At 41.5% G+C, this 17870-nt stretch overlaps 1 protein-coding gene across 1 annotated transcript in view; it reads left to right on the top strand.

Moving 5' to 3' along the window:
- The window catches only part of b3gnt2b (UDP-GlcNAc:betaGal beta-1,3-N-acetylglucosaminyltransferase 2b), a 33145-nt gene extending 15925 nt beyond the window's left edge, over nt 1-17220 (top strand). Inside the window, exons 3-4 of the mRNA XM_083775209.1 lie at nt 3208-3341; nt 13709-17220. Coding sequence (XP_083631335.1) covers nt 13745-14941 — 1197 coding nt within the window. The 5' untranslated portion in view covers nt 3208-3341; nt 13709-13744 and the 3' untranslated portion in view covers nt 14942-17220. The remainder of the gene's footprint in view (nt 1-3207; nt 3342-13708) is intronic.
- Nucleotides 17221-17870: the final 650 nt, after the last annotated feature.

Below are 17870 nucleotides of genomic sequence, written 5' to 3'. Positions count from 1 at the left end.
ACTAGATAAATTACTGTAATGCATTTTCATTTTATGGGTTTAGCAAAAGTAGAGCCTAGTCATATTTGCAACCCTATAAGACTAAAACATTGGTGATTTTCACCCGGACATTTATATTTCTGTAATTCTCATGATGTTGCTGATGTCTGAGGTGGGTGGGTCTTTCAGTACCTTCATGATGCTCAGTGACATCATGGAAGGTAAGTTTGTTTCCCTACATTCCTGTTTACAGTGGCGGGTGAATTTCACCCGTGTTTAGTGATGGAGGAAAACTCCCATACACCCACAATGGGCTTTTTTCCCCTTTTCTTTCACTGTGACTGTATCATGCTCACGTGTCCCACTTGTTCCTAGCTCCATGCTCCATTTTTCTTTAGGAATATGTTAAAAATAATACCCAAATTTATTAAATCTATTATTTTTCCTTTTTTTGTGAAAAGTGATGTTGGAATATTAAAGAAGAGTAGGTCAAGTTGCCATGTATTGCTGTACTTAGATATATTTCGATGAGAAATATTTTTTATTAACTATTTTACATTGGGTAAAATATATCCGGGTTCATTGATGTTTTGACAAAAGTTAAGTTTAGTGTTCTTAAAGTTACGTTTAGTGTTCTAGGGTTAAAGAGTTCAAGTGATGTTACAGACAGCTATAAGTAAGGAATGCAAGATCAGAATCACAAAGCATTGATAATCAATGTATAGATCATTCCCATTTTCCCATGAATGAGACCCTTTATGGTGTAGTGGCGACTGGCGAAGTATAAGTAAGTTGTGAAAAATTGTTGGAATGTGAAGAAAACTGATTTCTGTTTGAAATGGGAAAGTGCAAACATAGAGGTCATAGAGTTCAAACAAGGGTTACCTAGACAGAGGTGTAATGATATAGTAACTGCATCGAAAAATCGTATCGTTTTCCAATGCAACATTTTTGTGCGTGGTATTTAAGACATTTTTAGAAAGTTTAATTACTTAGTTTAAAATAATGTCAATGTATTTTAACCCATTCTGACCGGGCACCCATTTTGGTGTCAGCATCATGTTATGCTTTAGCTATTTAAAAATAGCAGATCTACAAGCTCATATCGCGCCACCGAGTGGCGCGATACGAGCTTGTAGGTCTGCTATTTTTGAATAATCGAAGAACGACTGACATTTTTAGAATCTGATCTCAGGTCAGAATGGGTTCATCAGACCAGTGTGTGTCCGGCGGAAACCTCGTATGAATCTGATCTCAGGTCAGAATGGGTTAAATAGTTACTGTATCGATTTCAAATCATTGTATCGCCATAATGAACCAAAACTGTCCATGTATCGTGTCGTTAACCATGTATCGTGATACGTATCGTATCGCTGTTAAAATGTATCGTTACACCCCTACTAGACGGGTATAGGAGATTGTGTGAGTGTGAGAGAGAGAGAGAGAGAGTGACAGACAGCATGGTGTATGTGTGTGTATTTAGTTAATCATTCCACACTGTTTGTACATTGACCCACTCACAGTGAGATCATGTCTACTCAGTTTGTTGAGCCCCTGTGTTTGCTGTGACCAAAACACTGGCTTAATGATTAAGTAGCAAATGTGCTAAAAGGAAAACTCTGTCCAATATGGAGCCTCAGCTTAGAGGTTCCTACTTTCTACCCCCCCCCCCCCCCCCCCCCATGTTGTGGGCTAGAGGTTGCGTGAAGGTTGGTTAATGTGTGAGAAACTGACTATTGACCAGAAGGCTGCAGATTGGAATCCCCAGGTAAAGTGCTTTACAGAGTTGAACGTAATCGACGCAGCAAGCGCCAATTAAACTGAAAATGCATTTTCAGGTCGGGATACCAATTTTATCTAATCGGCATAGAGACACAGTCAGGAATCTCAGGATACTGGTTAAACAAATGGAATTTTAAGTGATGACAGAATATAGTGATCTAACATTTTAACAAACATTATTTTTTAACCCAAACATATCACTTACCCTGGTCCCCTATCTTTTAAGGTAATAACAATGAGTGTACTACACATAATATATACAGTTTTAACAGTAGATGTGTTTCACTTTTTTTTTGTCATGTTTTTTTTACCGTTATTGTCATGTGCTTACAGTACAGCTGTTGCAACAGGCTTTGGTTTGCATGGCCCAGTAACTGAAACAATCACTTCGACTTCCCGCAAAGAGTTCAATAAAAAGGAAGTTCGTTTTAAGTATTTCAAAGTTGCATCACACACACACGCACATACACAGTCACACACACACGCACGCGCACACACGCGCGCGCGCGCGCGCGCGCGCGCGCGCGCGCGCGCATGCATGCATTGCACACACACTCTCGTTCTCTCTCTCTCTCTGTTACTCATTCTCACATTGTTCTTTTGCTTAATCTTTAATTCCCAATCGTATTTTCTCCCCTCTTGCTTTCTCTTTCTCTCTGTCGCTTTCTTTAGTTGGTGTACTGTACAGTATATACAGCTCCATCTCAATGAATTTAAATATTGTGTAAAAGTTCATTTTTCACCCTAATATAATTCAAAAACTGAAACTTTCATATATTCTCAATTCATTGTGCATAAAGAATATAATATGGTCTCGTAAAAATATTTTACGAGACCACTAAAAAAATGTTTTTTTTAAACGAGAAATGTATGCAGTCAATACTGCAGCTGCAGGTATTTTTGAACTTAGGTACTTTTGAACAAATTATTTCATCGTGTGGCTTGGCATGGAGGTGATCAGCCTTTCTCACTGTTGAGGTGTTATGGAAGCCCACATTTACTTTGATAACAGCCGTAAATGCATTTGTATTGTTGAGTGTGAGACACACCTTCCTCTTGACAATACAACCTAGATTCTCTGTGGGGTTCAGGTCAGGCCAGTTGGCTGTTCAGTTAAGCACAGTAATACCATGGTCAGTAGTAGTACACCAGTTACTAGTAGTTTTGGCTCTGTGGGCAGGTGCCAAATTGAGCTGGAAAGGAAAATTAGCATCTCCATGAAGCTTGTCAACATACTGAAGCACAATATACTCTGAAAAGATGGCTGTGTTGAAACCTTTCTTAAGGTATTTCCAAAGATTGGAACCAAATGGGACATTTGTACACTCTCTGGAGTTAAATACACTATGGGATTTTACTGTGTATAGTGAGCGTTGTTTACACTTTATGTTTAGTCTTACTGGCACCGTAAACCCGCTAACGCCTGGTCTGTCTTCCTGTCTACAGGGTTTTCCTCCGGTCCCTTCCCATCCCTGCGTCCCTATTGGCTGCGATTTCAGAGAGGGTGGAGCTCAGTATGGGGTAAGGGAGCCAAGAGGAGACACCTGAGCAACAATACCTGAAGACCCCTCACCTGCAAAAGGTAAACTCTTGCATGCGTGCACACACACACCTTCGTTTTATGAATTTAATTATTTACTATATTTATTATGCATGTGTCCCTTTTTATGCCCATATACCGTATGGAGTTCTTTGTCAAATGAGGCTTTTGTGCTGGTTCTGGACAACCAGAAATGCAGACTACCCGTTCCACCCATCTATGTCCCTTTTATGCCCATCTATAGAGATTTCTGAATGTGTCTCTCTGTGTCCCTTTATTCCTATATATGGAGTTCTGTGTCAGGTATGCCCAAATATGGAGTGTTGTGATGTCAGAACAGGCCAGCTTATGGAGTTCTTGTCAGGCATGCCCAAATATGGAGTGCTGTGATGTCAGAACTGGCCAGCTCCATATATGGACCATGGGCAGGGGCCTAAAAGAGCCCGGGCAGAGGCCTTTTGTGGCTATTCTGGACAACCGTGGGTCCGACCGACTCGACACCGGGCACCGCACTCCCTGTGGGGCTGTGGAACGTGTGTGTCGAATCTGAAGCCAGTGGGGGGAACGGTTATCGAGTGCATGCATACAGCCAGACAGAGACGTGGTGCAATTATAGAAAGATTGGGGGTGTGGCGTGTAGTGACGTGCCATAGAGGTAAATATGCATGTGTTGTTATGTAGGCTCCTTCTGTGGACATATTGGTGCCGAGTCGGCTCAGCAGACAAGTCTATGTTCCTTGATGACGCAAATAGTTGACTGACTGTATGGAGACACATCCATCATCATATTCATATATTTGTTCATGTTTCCTGCAGTGCTGCTACATCTTTTAATGTAGCCTGCCTGTCCGGTCCGGTCACATTTCATAATGTGGAAAGGTTACAGTAATTTAGCAATTTTAGCAACAAATGTATTAATGTAATGTCTGGCCTAAGAATTTGACTTGAAACCAAAACTCGCAACACATGACCTTGAAAGTAATTGAAAAGAATATAAAATGAATAACTCAAATTCAGACACGCATTCCATTAAAATGGTGACATTTCTGCTGTCTACCCTTTCACTCCACCCTCCCACTCAGCTATAAAGCCCTACCTCATATGACCTTTTATAGGGTTGAACATGCAGACTCATCAAACAGTTCCTGCCATTATCCAGTGATTACTGCTTTGATCCAATCAATGAGGTTTAGAAGGCCTGCGTTTTTCCACAATGATCGATGACGGATAACATCATGGCCCATCTGGACTTGAGCGTTATTATGCCACTGCTTCCAATCTGCAGTGTCCATTATCATCATTGGGTTATTAAAAGAGAACATTGAGATACTGGCAATGCGCCATTTGTGAAACTCTGTTTTGGTGTTTGCGATGGGAATTGAGATGGCGTGTGGACAGCTGTAATAAAAATAGTAAAACATTGTCTCCCAGATCAGAGGTTCCACACAGGCACACAGCACTGAGAATGACTCGAGAAAACCGGTAGTCATTATCTTGGCTAATTGTGTAGCCAAACCGGAAGACAGCACGCACGTACTGTAGATGTTAGATGGAATAGACAATCTCCACCATCTGTCAGTTCGAGTTACTTGGTATTCAGACTTAGTTTGTTTTGCAACTTATTTTATTCACAAATGTTGATGATTATTGTTATTATACTACTCCAAGAATACTTTCACTATGTGTTTATGAGTAAAACTGCAGCTAGAATAGCCACTACTACTTGTGTATCATGTGCCAAAGTGCAAAGCATACAAGACGTTTACTGTAGGCATACAAAGTATTAAGTAATTGTGTTTATTTTGTGGTATGTCTATATTTGCCGTATGCTTATGTATTTGGTGTGTGCTACTGTAGGTGCGTATTAAATGTGGGATAGGAGTATATTTGGTGTAGCTATTGTAGGGAGGGAGGGAGTTGTTTTTGATCATCTTTAGTTTTTCATTCCATACCGAAATGAACTGAAGACAGTGGCTTCCCCGAAAATCAAACAAACCACAATATGCTATCATGCTTTGGAAAATGGTCGGCAGTACTGTCAAGTATACCATGAGTCATAGTCAGTGGGCCAAACATGCCAGACCACCCGCATGAGCCTGTAGTGCTAGAAACGATGATAAAAAACATTCTATAAAGGCAATTGCATTACATTCTCAAGGTTGTGTTACCAAGATACTGTATCTGTAGTCAGTGTAGTGTACTGCTTTGATGACCTACAGCTGCATCTCCAGTGCCAGTATTTCACTGGATAGCACAACCTTTCATATGTTCATGCTTAAATCTGTCGTGAATCTGCTTTATGTTACTCAATTTGCCATTGTTAATCTTACATGGTGTAAGCATGAGAGGATGAGAGGTTAGGAAAGGCTGAGTGAAGGAGGGAGGGAGGCATATGGAGGAGTTCAAGGAAAGTGATGGGAGCATTGTGCTGGGTGATGGTAATTAAAAGGTATAGGGAAATGGAACAGTTCAGGAGAAGGGAAACAGAAGAGGAGAATGGGATAGGGTTAATAGAGAGGGGAAATAAGGGGAGGACAAACAGAAGGCAGCATGGCTGTGTTGCAGAGATGTTGCTAGTAGGAGGCACACAAGCAGAAACCTAATACAGAGTCATTGAGGCAGTAAGGGGAAATGGCAACAGCGTGGCAGAGAGAGAACCCACCTCAACTCACGTCACCAACCTTTTTACATGTTTATTCACGTAATTATGTTTTGGAGCTGATTGAGAAATCCACTGTGTATTATGATGTCATATCAATTAAAGACAAGTCATTGTCTTCCCTGGAATTAACCCGTTATAATCAGGAAAGCATAGTTTCATAATATTGAAAGAACTACTTATAAGACATTTATAGAATAGGCCTCAGGTCTTAATGGATTAACCTCTATCATGTACTCTGTGGCCCTGCACTAGAAAGCCTGGTGTAACAAATAACAAGCTGTTTAAGCAGCTGTTGAATGAGCTGTTGAAGCAGATTTCTGGTCTACTAGCTAATTTGAGCCAAAGTTGTGTTTGGTGTCATTTTCCTTTGAAAATCTAATCTCTATGGTGTGGTTTTTTTCTTTACTTACATTATACGTTTACACACATTTTATCGCATTTCACATATTAATAACATTTTTTTTGGAAATGAATTAATGTACATACCTAATTCAGTATGATATTCCCACAAGGGTAGAGTGGAATGAATCGATGTATTTGTTTAACAGAAGTTGAGAGCTCTCTGAGACTGCCACATGCAAATACATGTCTCAATATCAGACATGTGTTCCCTTTATATACACTTGTAGATGGATTCTTGTTTAGTGGACAGAGCCATGTCTTTCTACATGACCATGCTAGATTTACAAATAGTTACTCTGACAGGTGAGAACATGGTTAGACCTGCCTAGTGACCAGATGTCCTCTTTAGTAAAGGCTCATAGGAGGCATAACTATAATCACAGACAAAAGTTCAAAACGGTGTAGTATTATCATATCTGACATTTCAATTTTGTAAAAAATAAATATAATGTCATGCCATCAATGTAACTTCTATTAGTTTTTGACCCCATTTCTTTGTCCTAGATTTTTACATTACGTGTCAAAGTTATAGGACACTCATGTACTGTGTAAATGAGGCCACTGTCGAGGTTCTCTGAGCAAAAAGCTTCAACGAGGAATTGAATATACCGGTAATACAGAAACTGACGGGAACGAGGATATAAAAAGAGGGAGAGGTAATGAGAGGACAATGTTATCATGGCAGAACGTGCAAGTGGAGAAACCGGAGTCAGAACCACCTGTGGTGAAAGGCCGTATTGTTCTCTGTTTGCTTCGTTCTTCATTCACCGTCACATTTTTCTCTTTATTAAAATTCATCAGGCTGGAACAGGTACCAGTCAGGTGACGATAAAGCCTCCAAATATTTGGCTTCCTTAAATTCTCTTCATTGTTGTTGGCAAGGCCAGATTTCATCATGCTTTCTAAACATGTCATACTAAACAATGTATGGGAAATTAGCACGTATCGGTTCAGTCCCCATAAAGGACAGTGAGTGTTCATCAACAGCCAGTTTGTCTTGTCTACGTGTCCTTGAACTAGCCCATTCTGACCTGAGATCAGATTCATACGAAGGTTTCCACTGGACACACACTGGTCTGATTAACCCATTCTGACCTGAGATCAGATTCTAAAAAATGTCAGTCATTCTTCGATTTTAGAAAAATAGCAGACCTACAAGCTCGTATCGCGCCACTCGGTGGCGCGATATGAGCTTGTAGATCTGCTATTTTTCAATAGCTAAAGCATAACATGATGCTGACACCAAAATGGGTGCCCGTTCAGAATGGGCTAGACACTGACTCTCTTACCTGCTCACTCATTGTGAGTAACTCAGGATGGAACGTGTCGGCTAAATGCCCTAATGGAACAGTGCTCAGTCTTTATTACCACACGTCCAGGGGCAGTGGAAACTGCTCTCTCTCTATAGCATGGTGAAATGGAACACCTCTGCTGCTCAGAGTACATAGAGCAAACAGAATAGAGCAGCCTTTTATTGCTAAATGACCATGGTCAGCTGAAATGGCTCTTAGTGTGTGTGTGTGTGTGTGTGTGTGTGTGTGTGTGTGTGGATAGATAGATAGATAGATAGATAGATAGATGTTTTTTCCTTCACCTAGTCTGTAGCACTTTCAGATTCACGGCTTTAATTAAAAGTGCACTACACCGCTCCCAGCCAGAAAACTGGTGCTGTGGGAGCACTGGGAGCCAAGTCAGCCAACGTATGTGTGGAGGAAGTACTAAGGTGCAGGGGCAGAAAGTGCTGGCGAGCTTGCCAGATGCATGGAGGATCAAGCTGACTGAAAACCCTGATGGAGGGCTTGTCCAAGGACAACCTACATAGACGAATGAAATGTTATATAATCAGTAATATTAGTAGTAGCAAGGAATAGCTCTCTTACTTTACGACATTAATTAGAATAATATGGAGAAATTTTATATGTTTTAGTTTTAAATATGTACATAATTGGTATACTATATAGAGCGTTTGTTCAGTAACAGGGGTGTCCCCGTCGCTCCACCTCTTTTGTAAACGGAAAATACATTATTAGGCTAAGTCTATTCGGGAATTATGCCAATTGGGAACCCAGTGTACTTTTTGTCAGAGTACCCAGGGCATTACCCACCAGGGTACTTGTTGTTGTCAGAGTACCCAGTGCAGTACCCACCATAGTACTTGTTGTTGTCAGAGTACCCAGTGTAGTACCCACCATAGTACTTGTTGTTGTCAGAGTACCCAGTGCAGTACCCACCATAGTACTTGTTGTTGTCAGAGTACCCATTGCAGTACCCACCATAGTACTTGTTGTTGTCAGAGTACCCAGTGCAGTACCCACCATAGTACTTGTTGTTGTCAGAGTACCCAGTGCATTACCCACCATAGTACTTGTTGTTGTCAGAGTACCCAGTGCAGTACCCACCATAGTACTTGTTGTTGTCAGAGTACCCAGTGTAGTACCCACCATAGTACTTGTTGTTGTCAGAGTACCCAGTGCAGTACCCACCATAGTACTTGTTGTTGTCAGAGTACCCATTGCAGTACCCACCATAGTACTTGTTGTTGTCAGAGTACCCAGTGCAGTACCCACCATAGTACTTGTTGTTGTCAGAGTACCCAGTGCATTACCCACCATAGTACTTGTTGTTGTCAGAGTACCCAGTGCAGTACCCACCATAGTACTTGTTGTTGTCAGAGTACCCAGTGCATTACCCACCATAGTACTTGTTGTTGTCAGAGTACCCAGTGCAGTACCCACCATAGTACTTGTTGTTGTCAGAGTACCCAGTGTAGTACCCACCATAGTACTTGTTGTTGTCAGAGTACCCAGTGCATTACCCACCATAGTACTTGTTGTTGTCAGAGTACCCAGTGTAGTACCCACCATAGTACTTGTTGTTGTCATAGTACCCAGTGCAGTACCCACCATAGTACTTGTTGTTGTCAGAGTACCCAGTGCATTACCCACCATAGTACTTGTTGTTGTCAGAGTACCCAGTGCAGTACCCACCAGGGTACTTGTTGTTGTCAGAGTACCCAGTGCAGTACCCACCATAGTACTTGTTGTTGTCAGAGTACCCAGTGTAGTACCCACCATAGTACTTGTTGTTGTCATAGTACCCAGTGCAGTACCCACCATAGTACTTGTTGTTGTCATAGTACCCAGTGCAGTACCCACCATAGTACTTGTTGTTGTCAGAGTACCCAGTGCAGTACCCACCATAGTACTTGTTGTTGTCAGAGTACCCAGTGCAGTACCCACCATAGTACTTGTTGTTGTCAGAGTACCCAGTGCAGTACCCACCATAGTACTTGTTGTTGTCAGAGTACCCAGTGTAGTACCCACCATAGTACTTGTTGTTGTCAGAGTACCCAGTGCATTACCCACCATAGTACTTGTTGTTGTCAGAGTACCCAGTGTAGTACCCACCATAGTACTTGTTGTTGTCAGAGTACCCAGTGCAGTACCCACCATAGTACTTGTTGTTGTCAGAGTACCCAGTGCAGTACCCACCATAGTACTTGTTGTTGTCAGAGTACCCAGTGTAGTACCCACCAGGGTACTTTGAGGCTAGTCTATGATGTCGGCACTATTTTGGGGACAAGTCATAATGCCAAACACACAAACATCCCGGTTGGTAGATTATCTAATTTATCTTGCATTATAAAACAAAGTAAATATCATGTACAGTTATTGTCTCCATCAGGCCGAAGGCATGGGGAGAGTATGTACAAAACGCAAATCGGTATAGTTATCTGATCAACATCCATCCCAATTGACTAAGAATTCCTTCCAAGTTCCAAAGTTTGCAGGATTGGTCCATTTTGAACAAAATGCCTCACATCTTGAACACATTCTCACTAGGCAGAGGAAGAAATGCGACTTAGCGGTTTAACTGCTTGTGAAGGAACGTTCCACCAGAAGGAATCCAACCGGCAACTGCTTCTGGCGTAATGTTCCGTCTGATGAGCTTTTTTTAATATTCTATTTTTTTTAATTATTTTTTTGGCTTGGCCTTTACTTCTTTAGCGATCCGCAACCACGCTGCCCTCCACCTCCCATTATACAGGCTGACTAAAAAGCTGAATAACTCCTAATCTACGGAGCTGTTTGGATAAAATGCGCGATGTTCAGAGGTCTTTGCTGATTAACCGGTGGTTTAGATGGAAACATTGGCGCTTTCTAGAGCAAGGATGGCTTCATTTTAGCTCACAATGAGGCATCCTTTGGTTAGACATAGCATTGGTTAGACATGAGGGGTGCGTTAGCCGAGGGGCACTTTTTCTAGTTTGTCACTGAGCTTACCGGTATTTATTTTTCAGCAATAAATATCCTACACCTTAACCTCAACACCTATACCACTTAACTCTAGTATCTAGGGCAGATCATTCTAAATGTTTATTACAGTGTCAGTAATAAGGGGTGGTAGTCTAAATTGAATAGACCTAGTAGACCTAGCATTGTCCTTGGCATGAGCCACAATGCAATTGGATTGTGAAAATCAATCAGTAAATGGAGGTCTGTTTGTGGGCTGTTTTTCTTTTACTGGGCTGGCTCTCATCATCAAGGTAGACCTACCCACAAGTCAGCCAACTCAGTTGACCAGACCCTTTTTGGCATAGAGAAATATTTAGCAAATGCCTTCGACACCAGCTTGATAATAGAGCCACACAATAAGTTGCCACAAGGTGTGGCATTTCCTGTCTGAACCTCACTACTAGGCACATTTAATAGGAGGCGGTTTATCTAATTCTCCCTTCCTCTTATGTTTATCTAGGCTAATCCTGCCAGTGAATTTCATTTTATAAGCTTTGTTGGGCAATGTAATAAACCAAGTTGATCACCCTTATCTTATCTAAATGGTTTTGTGGCATTTCCTTTTGGGAAAAGTCATATCGTCTAGTACTCTACTTTATGTTCGTCTTAATGGTTTTCATTGGCTAATTGTTAACATGCAATCTCTTGAACAGTGAGATAATGCTAAGCATAAAGGAATGTACCATTCACTAATTTGCATGTGCCTGATGAGTGCATTTAGTCCGGTTTTCAGGAGTCGGCAGTCCACTTGACCTCTGATTTGTTTACTTTTTCAGGTAGAAATGGGTTAAGGGGGAGAATTTTTCTCCTAGACCAAAAGGCATGCATGTGGTTCTGGAGGATGATAATCTCACAAAAGCACTCTGAGAGTTGCTACACCAACACCACATGCTCCATTAGGGTCATTATAAATATGACATGTATGTACGTAATCTATATATACACGCATAGAGTTGAACTTTGATCTTGTGCTGTGACCTTAACCTTTGACCAACTAGGAGAGAAAAAAAACAGTAGCGCTGGTTTTAACCGTAGGTACATATCTGTCGAGTTTGATCGAGATCCGATTAAAACTGATCTGGATTAAACTCTTTTGGGTGTGGCTGGCTTTCGCTATTACGCCATTTGGGAGACTGTTCTTGTGAAGGGGGAGATAGGATCTTATGCTGTAGGTGTAGTATCAGTGTATGTCAAAGTGCATCTCAGTCACTTCATATATATATATATATATATATATATATATATATATGGGGGGGGCATTCATTAAAACATCAATTCATCGATTTCATTAACAAGTCGATTAAAAAAAAATCTATCGTTTTCCCCATATCATATTTTTTGCTCTGTGTGCGTGTGTACAGAATTCAAACTGTCACGGAAAGAAGTAATTCTTCCCTTTGCATACCGCACCGGAGCGCACTCACCTTTTACTTTGCATTGCATTCAGAACGCGCCCTTAATTAAGAACCTAACTGCAGCTGTGTGTGGCTGTTGAACTGCGCTGTGTCGGGTTTCCAAGGCTACATCCGTGCTGATGCAATGACTGTCCTCAGTGTCCTGTTTCTGGTTTAGCTTTACGGGCGGGACGCATGAATATCCCCGTCTCCCGTCAGTGCGGGTTATTGTTTATTTGCATGGCTCAGAAAATAAGTAACAAACTAACACGAGAACGTTATCGAGTTGTTTGAGGAGGAGGAGAAGGTTCACGTCATTATGCTAGTTTTGTGGATTCATTCATGTTTTTATGCGTGGCCCCCAGATCCCCACCAAATGACCAGAACTACTTCATATTCACCAAAACCTTACCAGTAACTCAACACAGGACTCAGGCAATTAATTAATACTTTTGCAACCACAGAATTGAAGTAACCATGCTAACTATGCTTGGTGGAAGTGCGAAAGGCAAGGTAGTAAAGTGTCATGACAGATGAGTATGTCATTGTTGTGATGATCATGTTCATAAGGGAGTGGTATGTCGCTTGTCAAGTTTGCCTTTAGATCACATTTCCATTGGAATGCCGTCGAAGGAACTGTCTTCCTTACCACTGTTCTTAAAGGGATATTTCACTTTAAAAAAAACTGTTATTATTTTATCATTTACTCTGGCTTATGTGAACACCCAAGACAGTTTTTTAATTGCTCGATTCAGTATTTAGTATATATATATTTGATATTAATTAGGCTGCCCCGCCCCCTTCCTATACAAACCCATTATAACATCAACCAACATTTTAACCATGTTAGATTCATCAAACCCATATCCTTTTTTCTGGTGACTGATACTGCCCTCCTAATACGTGTTGTTGTACTTTTTTTCATTTATTTTTAATAATTATTTTAGATTATGTTATGGAGCTTTGATGCTGCCTGATGCTTTTCCTTTTCCAAAATAAATATTATCGTCATGGTGTTGTATGACTGTTATAATCTCCGTTTCTTTGGGAACAGTTCTGAGCTTGCCCCCCAAAAATGTTAATTTGTATAATTTTTATTTTAGGACGCATGAGGAATTCTGGACACTTAAAAGTTTAATTCCCTGTCAGTCGTGCCTGAAAAATGTATTTCAGGCACGACTGACCCACATATTCTAAATTAATTTGATATGCATGCTAAATTTATACTTTTCTCCTCTATGTACCCTATCTTTCCACTGTGAAAGATAATAGACATATCAAATACTCCTGTGACCCTAGAGTTAGAATGAACAACCAGTCTAGTTAGAATGATAATTTTGTAGACATAAGGCAAGGCAAGTTTATTTGTATAACACATTTCAACGACATGCAAGTCAAGTGCTTTACACAAAACATAAAGATTAAGAGATTAAAACAGAGCATTAAGACACAAAATAAACACATTATAAAAAGACATTTAAAATAACAAGAAGTTAAAATAAAAATTACAGTGCAGAATAAATTATAAAAAAAAGAAAATCATTAAAATGCTGTGACTTGAGCTTCAGCTTTGACATAAAATGTGTTGTAGCAGATCTGCAGTTTTCTATAACATAACAGAGCATTTTATACGTGTGTGTGTGTGTGTGATCCAGGTGGTGAGCGGCGGAGGTGGGCCTTCATCGCTGCCATGGCATTGCTGCGGCGACGGTTAAAGGTGGTGGTGATGGTGATGATGTTCAACCTGTTCATCTTCATCCTGATCTCGCGCAACAGCAGCCAAGACAAGAGTGGCCGCAACAAGGTGCGCGTGCCCACCAAGCGCTTCTGGGCCAAAATGAAGCCAAACAATGCTTTCTGGAATCGCAGGCAGCAGGTTCTAGACCTCCAACAAAACCCCATCCTCATCTTCAATGACAGCACCGCCGAAAGGCCAGACTGGCTTAACGACACAGGGTTGAACTCTGACCCCTGCCAGCCTGACCTCAGGGTCACCACCCAGGTGAAGGACTACAACTCCCTACCTGGCCGCTTCAAGGACTTCCTGCTTTACATGCGCTGCCGTTCGTATCCACTATTGGTGGACCAGCCTCATGTCTGCCAGGAGGACCCGCCTTTTCTGCTGCTGGCCGTCAAATCCCTGGCCTCGCACTTTGACCGCCGCCAGGCCATTCGTCAGTCGTGGGGACGGGCGGGCACGCTGGCCAATCGGACGGTGGCTACGGTTTTCCTCCTCGGCAACGCCACCCCATTCGACCACCACCCGGACCTATCGGAGATGCTACGCTACGAGAGCAAGCGACACCGGGACATCGTCCAGTGGGACTACAGGGACTCGTTCTTCAACCTGACCGTCAAAGAGGTGCTGTTCCAGGAGTGGGTGCAGACTCGCTGCCCGGGGGCACGCTACATCTTCAAAGGGGACGACGACGTCTTCGTCAATACCCACCGCATCCTGGATTTCCTCGCGGGTCTCTCGGGACCTAAGGCCAGGGACCTGTTTGTGGGTGATGTGATTACTAACGCGGGGCCTCACCGTGACAAGAAGGTCAAGTACTTCATCCCAGACACCATGTACGTTGGCACGTATCCTCCATACGCCGGGGGAGGAGGGTACCTGTACTCTGGTGATCTGGCCGCGCGTCTGTACAATGTATCAGAGCATGTGGCGCTTTACCCCATAGATGATGTCTACACGGGCATGTGCCTCAGGAAACTAGGTCTGGCGCCAGAAAAGCACAAGGGCTTCAGGACCTTTGACATAGAGGAGAAGTACAGGTCAAACCCCTGTGCCTATAAGAGTCTGATGCTTGTGCACCCCAGGACGCCACAGGAGATGATACAGATCTGGTCGTGGCTCAGTGACCCTGACTTAAACTGCCAGTAAAAGTCCAACGGTAGCCATTTTGGATATGACTAACTGGGTACATTGTCCAGTGGTATTCGTTTTGGTGTCCAGTGGCTGAGATTGCACAGCTGCCAACATTTGGGGTTCCAACTTCCGGCCATTTGGGATTAACAGTTCACAGACATTGTTTTTGTCAAACTAAAATGGTGAAGTTTGCCAATATGCATTCATTTTTTGTTAGTTCGAAATGGGCAGTATTGCCCAGTAGGAGTCATTTTGTGTCTGATGGAAAGGATATACCTAAGATAACAAATGTTAAGCTTGCCCTGCACTAGTCATTTGGCATCTGACTTGTTGGCATCTGTGTGGTACTGGCCTATATCAGCTATTGTTGATATGTCTGAATGGCCACCATTATTTTATTTTGTGGATACATTTGGCAGCTTTATGTCATTCAAGATATATTTTATGGTGATTTGGGTCACCTGTCTTCTGAGTGCAGGCAAATTAATGCATTGCACCCCTTAAAATAAGGATTGCCTTGCACATTGTTGTTACACAAAAAGAGGCCATCATAGTATTTTCACATAATGTCAGACTTTGGTAGACCCAACTGCTGTCCTTTATTGTTAATGTTGAACGAGCTTCATCCAAAGTGAGCGTGTCTGTCATTTGCGTGCACATATTTATATTACATCTATTTATATGGCCTTTGTGATGCTTTAACACTGTGTATTGGCTCCCCTGTAGAGCCTCTCAATGCTGTATTACAATGAGACTTCGACTTAGGCTTGATTCATACTGAAAATAGCCGATCAACAAGCTCACAACGCATAGCACTGCAACGCATCGTGAGCTTGTGGATCGGCTATTTTTGTTGCCGACACATGTGCGCAACTAAATCGGACATTGGGCTATGTGTCCATTGGAGACCTTTTTTTACAGTGATGGTTTCCTTTTCTCATCATTGAAATGCATTTAGAACTTTCACTCAATTTAGTCGTCTCAATGGATTAGCATATTGTAGCACTCTGTCTTCCTGCTGTTGGTCGTCAAAACCTTTTCAGAGCTTTAACAAAAGGCGATTGGGCTTCAAACCTGTTTTGATTAGTCTCATGGCGATTGGCGACAGCAGGAGCCAGCTCTTACCAAAAGGCCTTCCGCTGAATGCTGAGAAAAAGAGGGTTCCCAGTGGACACTGGCTTAATGGTTGCTTGTGGCTACGCATGTGCTCCTATTCCCATCCACGCTCCCTTAAGTATTTAGTCTTTCTTCTCTCTGCCCAAGCCCCTCACGCCACCCCTTAAGAAAGAAGGATGAAAAAATGTTTCATTGACCGTGTGTTTCAAATTTTGTGAACAGTTTCTTTCCAAACATTTTCAGGATAATCTCTAGATATTGAAATTCCAGTGTATAAAGCATCACCATTTGGTCAACCAAGAAGAACCAAAGTTAATTTAGTTAATGTGCTAACGTTTAAAAGAAAAGTAGCATAACATCTTTCCCATACAAATCCTACACATCAAAATGAAGTGGTGTTTTTGCATCTTGGAATGATTCTCTTCACATTTTTACAATATTTGAAACTGTCCACCATTTTTCTCTTCACTTTTTTACAATAATTGAAACTGTACATAATTTTCTTTTTCAAATGATTGATGTCCCTCTTGGAAATGAAACTAATTACATGTGGTGGATGAAGGGAGCATTTGCTTCAGGGAGGGAAAAAGAGAGTAGGAGCCATGCCTAGCTAAACCCAGCAGGTCTGGGCTTGGTTTGGGATTGGTACGGAAATCTATATGCTGTCTATTTGCTTTAATATCTTGTCAAAGCCATTTTACCCACATGCAAAATGCCAGTATACATGTTTAAAATGCATATTTTCCACAAAGTGGTGATTTATTTTATTTTAACCTACCACACAAAAACCCTAGCTATAGTCTACATATCCCGTGGATTCTTTTAATCATTTGAATCTGTTGGTGTTTTTTACACTCTTACTTCCTTACCTTATCAGTGAGGGGGAAGGGTTTGGGTTTTTAATCATTGAACATAGCTTCAGATCCATAGCTTATAACTCCCGCTTCCATAATCTTCCCATAGAAAATGCCCAAGATGCTTTTTGCCTGACTGTTTTGCATTTTGGGGATCTGGCCATTTTGCTGTTAATGTGGTTGTAAAACTAGTATTGTGGAGGTATCGTGTTGTCAGGTTAAGCTCTTTGCTGTTTGGCTTTTGTCGCACATTTGTTTTAGTTTTTGTGATATATGTCACAAGATGCTGCATATATAAGTTATATATATAATACTGTAATATATATGGTGTGTGTGTGTGTGTGTGTGTGTGTGTGTGTGTGTGTGTGTGTGTGTGTGTGTGTGTGTGTGTGTGTGTGTGTGTGTGTGTGTGTGTGTATATATATATACATACATACATGTGTATGTGTGTGTGTGTGTGTGTGTGTGTGTATAATATATACATACATACACTGTATCGACATGGAATGATTTGTTCACTTCTTCACATCCAACAATTGACTTCACTTTTTGAACTGCACCCTGATACACTGAGTGCATTGTCATATATATCATTGAGAACATTTTTGAATACACTGGTGTGTTTTTCTTTTTTAAGGGTTGTCAATAATTCACTTAACTAAAACACGACATGACCTATGTTCTTGTTCTCCATTCAAATTTGCTAGTGTTTTTAAGTCTGTTTGAAAAGCTTTGACTGAGTGAACGTAAAGCTGATCCCTGCCATGACCCCCAATGGTGGCCTTGACATAGAATGTTAGTTTATACTCCTAAAACCCGGAAGTGCGTTTGCAATGGGTTCACATGGCAGATTTCATATGCTTTTTATTTAGGGTTTTCCTTTCATGCCGAAAGTTTTGTTTGTTGTAATTTATTCCAAACTCAGTGGAAATCTACAGAGCTAATTTCAGGGTTGGCCTACAAAAGGACTTCCC

The sequence above is a fragment of the Protomyctophum parallelum genome (genome assembly GCF_964188405.1).
Source record: "Protomyctophum parallelum genome assembly, chromosome: 10".
NCBI lineage: Eukaryota > Metazoa > Chordata > Actinopteri > Myctophiformes > Myctophidae > Protomyctophum > Protomyctophum parallelum.
Note: the sequence above shows the minus strand (reverse complement) of the source record. Positions and strands in the feature narration are given on the sequence as shown.